Raw genomic sequence first — 9950 nt, forward strand, 5'->3', positions numbered from 1 at the left:
GTTTACACTTCTAAAATTTTGTTAAGTTAAATCGTGTCCTCTCCATTTAAGAATATTTTACAATGGTATGTTTTTAAATCCTATTTTAGCATAAAAGAATGTTTTATAATACCATAACGAATGCAAAATCATACATAAAAGACATCCAACAAATTAACAAACACAAGAGTGTATTCTTAAAAAAGAAACTAAATGTGAAGGTTAAGATTTAATTTGCAAACTAGCCAAATAGAAATCCATAACCTGAAGAGAGATTGTTAATAGGTAGGTATTATATTGCAATAATGGCATTCAATCAATTTTTTTTTTCCCAACAAGATGAAAATGAGTTTTTGCTGCACTAGTTTAATAGCAAACAAATTCCCATTGAATAGTAAGTTGTGAAGAGCAGAAACTTTCTGCTCCATGTTATGTTACAAAGAACCACAAATGATCTTTATGCCCAAACTAAGATTTGACAGAAAGCAATGGCAAGATTAGACTTCCAAAACACAAAATATGCCCAAAAGAGGGTAACTTTTAGACCCCATGTTGTGTATGTACAAAGAGCGAGGGGTCAGCCTGTATTTGCAGAAACATCAGATGTGAAATGTCCCACACGTATGTATAACCGGATCTGCATCAAATATATTCAAACAGTCAGGCTGGATTCAAGCAACGAACAGCAAAGGCAATAAAGAAATGCCTGCCCATTACAAGGTGGGCTATATAGTCATGGATCAATCAAACTTACAAGTGTTCCTACTGGCAGTAACGCGATGAATGATTAAACAAAGAGAGAATTGACACTTCATGATCTCTGGCTTTCAGAAATTTTCAAAACGACTAAACTTCATCTAAGCTGAAGAAAAAGTTTGAAGTAAATATATGAATGATTGAAAAGTACATGAATTTTCTAAAGAAATAGACTTATTTCAACACATGAAAGCAGCTGGAAGATCAACAACATTACAGTTACAACTATTTTTACAATGATGATGAGGATGAAAATATTATTTAAAAGGTACTGAGTGTAGTCTAAGAACATTGTACGCAACTACTATTCCTAAGAAAAGAAACCTAAATAATCTGTACAGAATCTATCAATGCATGCAATTTCTCCAATAAATAAATGCTAAAAAGTAATAATAAGCAGCAATTTTGATATACACAAGCATGAATTTAAGATGATGGAAGCTGAAAAGGAACTAAGATCAGCTGTTCTCACAATGCTTATCAATACCAGTTATTGACTGCTAGGGCCGCCGAGATCGAAGTCCATAGTATAATCATATTCAATAGTCGGAATAACAGATGCAACAAATTTTAAGAACAAGAAAAGATACCTACAAAAAATACAAGGAAAAATATTAACAAGTAGAGGAGATTGAGATACTTAGGAACAAGGATAATGAGTAAATCCAGAATCTTTGTAGACAGAATCAATCATTAGTTCCCAACCATAGAGTGAATGGAATCCTATACATAAATAAGTTAATAAAAGAATAGAAAAAAGTTTTTGTTGTGTCGCTTGGAGTGATATAGGAACTCTTGAACCCAAGAGTTAAAGAATAACAGGTTCTTCATTACCAAGAATAGAATAATCACTTAGAATAACAAAACAGATTATATTTGTCAAGAAGTGCAAACTTGTAGGGAGATCTGTTGTTTTAAATAGAGACTGAAATAATTACTTGTGAACTTCAGGTTCTACACCTCGGGACATTAACACATCGATGATCTTTTTCATCACAGCCCCGTGTCTGCAGGGATGTACAGACGCATGCTTTCCAGGTAGGTGGGGATGGTCCTCAATGGTCACCTGTATCCCAAATATTGAATTTAGAATGTATTTGGAAATTCATGTTCCACATGACACTGGTAAGGACATTCGTAGACAATGAAACAAATGTATGGGTTCTCCAGACTCCCCCATACTGGTTCAGCATACAAAAGCAAAAACAGATTCTTGTTGGTAATCTTGGTTTTGTTTGGAATACATTCAGGTCTTTAATTTAAAAAATAAGTCACCTTCCACTCAAAATAGTTTTTGAAGTGTATTTTAGACAATCTTTTTCTTAAGTCAATCCAAATAGGGCCTCTTATCTAGGTGTAAAATTATGTATTGTCGCATCCACAAGGATCGAAGTCCATAATCCATACTATCTGAGAACTTGAACTTAGAACAACAATTCAGTTGATGGACATAACTGAACCCAACCATATTTTGGTTCCAGGTTGTGCATTGGGTGTCAATATTCTTTCAAAGTCTCGCTCCACCTGAGAAGTTTAATCAAAATATTATGTTTTCATTGCCAAGCCTTCATTTCTGGATATGATATTACTGTCATTGTAAATCTGGATTTTTAGCTGCTGCAGAATAAAGGAGGCAAAGGCAAAGGTTACTAGCTAACTAAGAAGTTTTTACTTCTTTCTTTCTTTCTTCTTTGTGTATTTGTTGTGTTCAAGTTCTCAAATTTTATAAAGTCTCGAATTTAGATGTAAGAGCTAATTCTCGATTATTAATATTCTTTTTCCTCTTTTCTTTGAGTAGTGTGGCATAGCAAAAGGTACAAGAAGAAGTCAATCCTAAGCATACAGATCAACTGAAAATAATATAGAACAAATAATTGGGCCTCATATAGATGGCAGAACTACATTATTACATATTCACAACTTACTGTTTTTCGAGCATGATCTTGACTAACATCTTCAAGCACAAGTTCCGGCTGTAAGAGCATCCTTGACTGTCATAGTTCACAATGATTCAAATATGTATGTGCTAAAAGAAATTGGGTAAGAAAGCATTAAAAGAACTTGCAAATTAAAGCATCAGATAACAAATTGTTGTCCATGTAAAAAATTTGTATTCTATTGTGGAAAAAAAAACTTTTATCACAATAGAAAGCAGTGTTGGTGTCAGTGTGAGCATGCAGAGTTAGTGCCGTATTTTCTGTAGCTTTGAAAAGAAAAGATAATTTATGAAACAGCATTATTAAGCAGTAATCAAACATAAACCATGAACTATTGAGGGATAACTAATCAAGAAATAAGAAGAAATTTCAATGGGCAATATGCATTTGAACTAGAAAGACAAATACATTACAGAGAAGTACATAGAAAAGTGATGATAAACAACTGCCACTCGTTGAATCCTCTTTATATTCACACCAATTACCATTCACCAATGAAGAACTAAAAAATCAATTTCACTCCATTGCATTCGTTGTCTAGATCTTTTTCAAAGTTATAATATCACACAATATTCTACCTATACAACCCACTAACAAGATGTGTAGTGTGAAAATTAAAATATTATAATTAACATTTTGTTATCAGTTAATCACATTTAAATACATATACACATAAACATACAAACCTCATCATATCCTGTAAGCCAAACACGTGGTGTCTGATAATATTTATCATACCTGATATTAGAAAAGAATAGCATCATTGTCAAACTTGTAGTCAACTATCTACTTTTGAAATCTGGAAAAGCATTATTATAGAACATAAACAAACTTCCTTATTTTAGGTCAAACATGACATGATACAATTTCCTCACAAAGATACATGGTGTATCATAGGATTAACTATTGCAAAGATATTTTTCGTATATTCTTTTTCTCTGGATATTCCCTTGTTTAATAGTTATTTCATGTACATATACCATTGATAAAACTTAATTGACCTACAATAATCAACAGGAAAATGTCTCATGGAAAGCTAAAACTTCATTAATAACAATATTTCCCAGAGTCCTTGAGATCAAGTAGGTTTTAAATGAGATTCACCAAAAGGACTTAAGAGTCAGGAACACTGGTTGTAGCCAAGATCACTACCACTACCAGTTGTACCAATGTGGTAGTGAATTTTGAAGATTTAATTCACGACCACAATGTTTAAAACCAGAAACATTTACCTATATGCCTAAACCCTTAAAAGTTGTAACTAATGACCAGTTATAAGATAACCACAAAATTGATAAGGAAGAACAAAAAACAATGGAATAGGCTGCAGTTCAATTCTAAACCATAAATCCACACTTCCTCATTTTCTACTCAAGAAAAATGGCAAGGGCTTCATTCTCCAAGTATTGCACCAATGCTCAAAATAATGAACCTAATAATAATTACCAAAAGTTCCTAATGATAACTATCTTTTCTCCTGAAAAACTATGAAAAACAACTAGAAAGTAACCTGCATTTGGGGTATCTGATGCAAATATTTTATGACTCTACCCCTAAATCCATTCTTTGCAGTACTTGGAGATTTGGAGTCAAAAAAGTGGAGGATTTCATAGAAGGGAAAATTTTTGTGGGATATCTCGAATTGCATTACAAGTGATATTTATTCAATTGCATCTAGTTTTTGTTTGCTAAATAGAAGGATTCTTTCCTCCTAACTCATGAATTTCGATCCATTTTTATTCAACACATTACATACGATTCTTCATAAGTAAAAAAACAGCGAAAAGAACAACAAGAGAAATCTCCTTACGTGATGCTGACATCATAAGTTCGTGTTCGTAGGATATTATCGTCATCAGGTTCGTGGGCAATTTGGTAGGTCAATGGCAGGGTGGCCTACAATGAAGTAGTAAATGCGAACATGAATCTCTCATCAAAAAATAACTGCCGCAGGATGTGAGGATAAATATTTTTCTAATTCCAAATGGTTGTTAGTGTATATGATAAAAGAAAAAAAGAACCAAAAGCTTTCTCTGTGGAAACCAAGAAAGTTTTTTCAAGATCAGATACCACAGAAAAAATCCAGATTATTCTCCACATTCTATGCCTAGCAAATTAAGAGAGCATGGATTAAAGCTCAAACTTGCAAAACATAGATATAGCTGAAACTCCTGTTAATTTTGGGGCGGATGAGGGTGGGCAGTGATTATGCAGGCCCTTTAGTAAAAGGAATATTCTTAAGCCACAATTTGCTCATAAAATTTAATTTACATACTGGATCAGTTCCAACAACATTGTCAGTTTCTTCGATATCATCCAGGTCAGGAACATCATCTTCATCTTCACCACCAAAATAGTTTGGAATCGACTTAACAACCTTGGTCCTGCTGATTTCAAGAGTTTCCAAGGAAGGCAAATTTTCCTCTTCGTCTCTTTTTTCTTCTGCATGAAAGAGCACATGTTATTTACCTAATGTAAATCCCTAGCTTCAAACTCATAGATAAAGGTACCCTTTGGTTTCCCATGGGTCGCCAGCCAGCCATCACCATCTTCATTATCAAGAAGAACTTCACCACCTGCAGCTTCATACTCCTCTTCAACAGAGGCAGCCCGTCGCAGGCAAGGAACTGGAAAGAAAGTGAACTATTACCTTAATTGTTATAATGGCTCAACAAAGCTCAAGTTTGAAGATTATTACGCAAAAATTCATTTAATTCTTATTGAATTTTTTTTTGAAAAGGATACGAGACTTTTCATTAAGGCAATGAAACGAGAATAATACTTAGAGATACAAAACAATGAAGTTAAGGGTTGTGCTGTTATACCATTTCTGGTAATCAAGAATTGCTTATCTGGGGGCAGATATGATTTCCTCTTGTTCAGATCACCCGACTCCCTAAAATCATGAACAAGGAAAAGATATTTTAACACATAATAGACAAATTTTAAAACACTTCCAGAACTTAAGGAGTTAAACGAATAGAGGAGGTGAGAACATAAAAAGTATAACTGAACAAGTGAGCCACTAATAACGTCAGTTTTCATGGGATTGTGGAAAGACCCACATTGTCCTTTGCCTGAAAAAGAAATAGGATGGGAAGTAACCAACATATGCGTTATGACTTACGACTGTCCGTCCAACCACGAAGAGCCTAAAAGTAAGTTGGAAAACACAAACTATGATTTCTACTCTAATTTCGTTCCACTAAATTTTATACTTCGAAAACGAATAACCAACTTGCTTCTCAAAGAAGGCTATAAACATAGTTTCAGAAGAATATGAAAAACCAATGGGATATCACTATTTAACCACTCTCCATTTAAGTTTCTGAAGAACTTCTGACCGAAATGGCATTAAGGATTTTTCTCAACCACTCCAAAGCTCTACCATCCACTAAAAGGGAGTTAACTATATTCCTTCAACAACGTCTACATTGAAAATTTGGAAGGCTTTCAGTTCGACACAGACCAACTGACCACAATGTCCTTTGAACAACCATAAACGACCTCCATCCACTATCTTGAAAACAGAATTAACAAAAATGACAAGATTCACAAAAGAAAATTGATATACCGAATCTAATAATAAAGATAATCGTTCAATTCAGCAGTTGAATAATACGAAATTAAAATATCCAAGAATTATAACGAATAAAGAAAACAAGACGATGGAAATGGAGAAGAAAATACCAAGACCAGGTGGGACACTTGGAGACGAGATTATCACCGGCGATGACGAACTCAGAAACACTGAGAACGCCTTTCTCTTTGAAAGCGGAGACGGTTCGAGGTCCGGTGATCCTCTCAACAGTTCCTTTGAAGGCCTCGTGAAGCTTCTGGGATAAAACCATGATCTCAAATCTGGGTGGGATTGATAAATCGAGATGAGAAGAATTGAGAAATTGGAAATTGGAAGAGAAGATTGAAATCCCCAGCAGAAGCTTGACTCTGATCGACCACCGAAATTGGGCTTCAATGGGGGAGATGACCCAAATTTGGGCTTCAACGGAGAAACGTAAAGTTTCTTTTAAATGTTTTTAATGTAACGATACTATCTAACGGACCGTTTGGTGCGCATCCCCTTAGTGGTAATAAACTTATACTTAATATAGTCTTTGATTAGTAGTAATAAAATTTTGTGTTATTGTAGTCTTTGTTAGGGATATATATATAACATAATCTTACCTCTAAAATATATTTAAAAACCCTATAGATTAGGTGTAGAGAACTAATCTTTCTTTTTTTAATTTAGTTTCTTAACTAGAAATTTTACGTTTTGCCACACAAATTTGCTTAATTGGAGATGAGGGTTATTATAACCCTTAACAACTACTCTTTTACTCCCCAACTCATCCATGTCTTAATTAAATCATCCAAATCAAAATAATAATAAGAGATTTATCATTTTAAAATAAAATCAAAATGTTCTACAAAATTCTAACCTCTTATTTTCACAACTATATCTCTTTTTCTTTTGTTAACCCTAACTCCCTACCTTTGTTGCTTCCATTTTTTCTTTCTTTGGTTAACCATTCAATTAATATATGTATACATATACACACTAAATTTCGTTAATACCACATATTTTCTTTTTCTTTTTCAAGGAAGAGTTTAGTTGTTATATTTCACCTATCTTTTCTACGTCCAGAAAACTATAACTAAAATTAAAATTCTAACTAACAGTTAAACCTAAATTTTAAGAAAACTTTAAATTGATTAAAATGAATTTAAAAAAAAAAAAAATCTATACCATTTTAAATAGCTCTGGAAAACACGTTAAAAGGGAAAATTATCGTCCAAAAGGTATATGGAAAATATTTATTTATAGTATACGAAAAACCACTTTCAAACAGAAAATATTTACCTTTGATAGAAAATTCAATTGAGATTAATTATACGTTTTTCAAAAGAGTTAAATACTTTGTGTCTTAATCTAATTGTTTCCCTATTATTTATAAAATATTTCTCTATCATATATTGTTAAACCCTAATTGTTTCAATGTTAATATCTCAATTTCTTTCTAATTTTCTCTTTTATTTATTGTAATTTCTCGGATATATATATATATACAATAAATTCCAACATAAAATGAAATGAAAGAAAGAGATGGGAGACCGAAATTATAATAATTTCATAAAGAGATGAGAGAGGACAAATAAAGATGAAAAGTGAAGCTATGGGAGAGGGAAAGCTGTGAGTTAATGAATAATAATGATTTTACAAAGCTTAGCAGCTTGTTGCATAATCACTTCCATTAAATGGTCTAACAAAACTCTAAAAACTAAAATGTGGGGAGGAAAAAAGAAAGAGATATTCTAGAGTTTCGAAACTTGGCTGCATTGCATCATTTTTGTGCATTAACTAGTGTTAGAGATTGGCCGATACAATTCATCATATGTATCGATGATCGAAGGTTGGCTAGCGACAATCGATAGAAATGATGGCTAGAGTTGGCCAATGACGATTGTTGGAGGTTGTGAAAGTCAACGAAAGTTTTTCATTCTAGTTAGGGAGAGATTGATCATTAATTTTCTATGTCTAATTTTATAAATTCATTTGTTTCAAAATTCATTTTAGATTATTGTCATTGTTTATTCAAAATAACTCGCTTTTTAAAAGAACATTTTTTAAAATAGCAAAATAAATTAATTACAAGTTATAACAAAATTTTCGATTTAATCATGATAGTCTTCTATCGCTATAGCATATCAATGACTATCAGTGATAAAATTTGCTATAAATTGTAAATATTTTGTAAAATCTATTATTTTTAAAAATTATTCTTCTTTGAATTAATGGTACGATGATTTTTATTAGTTTCGCAATCGAATTTTAGGTGATTTTAAACTAATTTTGAAAAGTAATCTAAATTGATTAAAAAAAACTAAAGTTTTTAAATTTATACCATTAACATTATTTTAACCTATACCATCTAAATCTAAAAGGTTTAGGACCATAAATTAATATTTGATTTAAGTATTAAATTATAAAGTTTAAAGCAAATAACAAAACAATAACATTATTTCACTAATTTTGCAAATAGTTTTTGCCAGCACATTTAATTAATTAATTAAACAGAAACACACACAGAGGGTTGATTTGTCATATGAGCAATTGCCAGAAAGCCAAAGAAAGCATTTCAATATGCATTATTGTGCCCTTATATGTTTTAATTATTGAGATTATGATTTTAATTATGTATAATATATAGTTCAATAATAACATAGATCTTAAAAACTAAACTATAAACAGTAAGATTTGACCAGATTGTTCTTATTAAGTAATCAAATCCATAATAATAGTAATTTTAAATCATTAGTGCACAAATCTCTGACAGTATCAACAACTAACAACTATCACAACCTCTATAATTATATTTAATTTGTGAGACCATCTTAATTTTTAATGAAGTTTCAAATTTGTCACTTCTTTCAAAAAAAAAAAATTGTCAATCATTACAATTCATTGTATAAATTATGCTAATATAGTACAACTTTAGTATCTTACTTTTGAAAATGGGTTGAAAATATTAACAAACATACAAATTGTTTGTTCTGAATGTCTATATAAATTAGTAAAATTTTGGTACAGTCGAAAATAAATTGACTTATTTGATTATATTTGAAAACTTTCTTTTTAACCATTGTTAAATAGTTTATATACAGGTAGAGATTATTTACGAAAAATTTATCAAATTATAGAGTTAAAGTCTAGCTTTTAAAACTATATGGATCAAATTTTAACTTTCTCCGAATCATATGATGAAGTTTTCTCTATTAAAGTGACACAAGAAGAAGAGGAATATGCATGAAGAAAACAATAATTGATGTAGTGACGACGTTTCTCTCGAAAACCCGAAAGTTGGATCTTTATCTTTACAAATTGTATTATAAAAGGAAAAAAAATTATATACATACTAAAGTATCTCATTATTTGAGTTATTAAAGTACTTCATACCCTTCTTTTGAGCTCTTTCTTTATTTTCTTTTAAATAATCAATAAATTATAGGTTGTATATATATATATATTGCTCTCCCCATTTTAAATTAAAAATTAAATCCTATATTTTATAGAAAGTAAATCATGATTTAAGTTCTTTTTTTTTATATAATCTTTGATAAGAGCAAGTACATGTCATGTCACACTATATGATTCTTCTTCAATTAATCAAATAATGATTAATAATAGATGAAAAAAATCATTAACATTGTACTTATTCCAGTGAGGTGATTTTAATTTTAGTTTTTTTTTTCAAAATTTTCCAATTAAAATGCTTA

General features: G+C 31.1%; 1 protein-coding gene across 4 annotated transcripts; it reads right to left on the reverse strand.

Moving 5' to 3' along the window:
• Positions 1-244: 244 nt before the first annotated feature.
• On the reverse strand, positions 245-6684 carry LOC101210427 (autophagy-related protein 3). 4 transcript variants are annotated; one of them, XR_969727.2, is made up of 11 exons: positions 6363-6684; positions 5498-5568; positions 5183-5299; positions 4948-5114; positions 4483-4568; positions 3359-3410; positions 2661-2726; positions 1674-1801; positions 1223-1325; positions 734-841; positions 245-616 (listed from the first exon to the last, which is right to left on the reverse strand). XR_969727.2 is itself a non-coding variant. In XM_004140463.3 (10 exons), exons 1-9 carry the CDS (start codon positions 6521-6523, stop codon positions 1226-1228), a joined length of 948 nt encoding a protein of 315 aa, XP_004140511.1. In that variant the 5' UTR covers positions 6524-6684; the 3' UTR covers positions 245-616; positions 1223-1225. The 4 variants fall into 4 exon arrangements, 2 of the variants coding, with proteins under 2 accessions (XP_004140511.1, XP_011656844.1); XR_969726.2 differs by having other exon boundaries at positions 1208-1325; XM_004140463.3 differs by lacking the exon at positions 734-841.
• Positions 6685-9950: the final 3266 nt, after the last annotated feature.

This window comes from Cucumis sativus, chromosome 6 (assembly GCF_000004075.3).
Source record: "Cucumis sativus cultivar 9930 chromosome 6, Cucumber_9930_V3, whole genome shotgun sequence".
In the NCBI taxonomy this organism is placed as follows: Eukaryota; Viridiplantae; Streptophyta; class Magnoliopsida; order Cucurbitales; family Cucurbitaceae; genus Cucumis; species Cucumis sativus.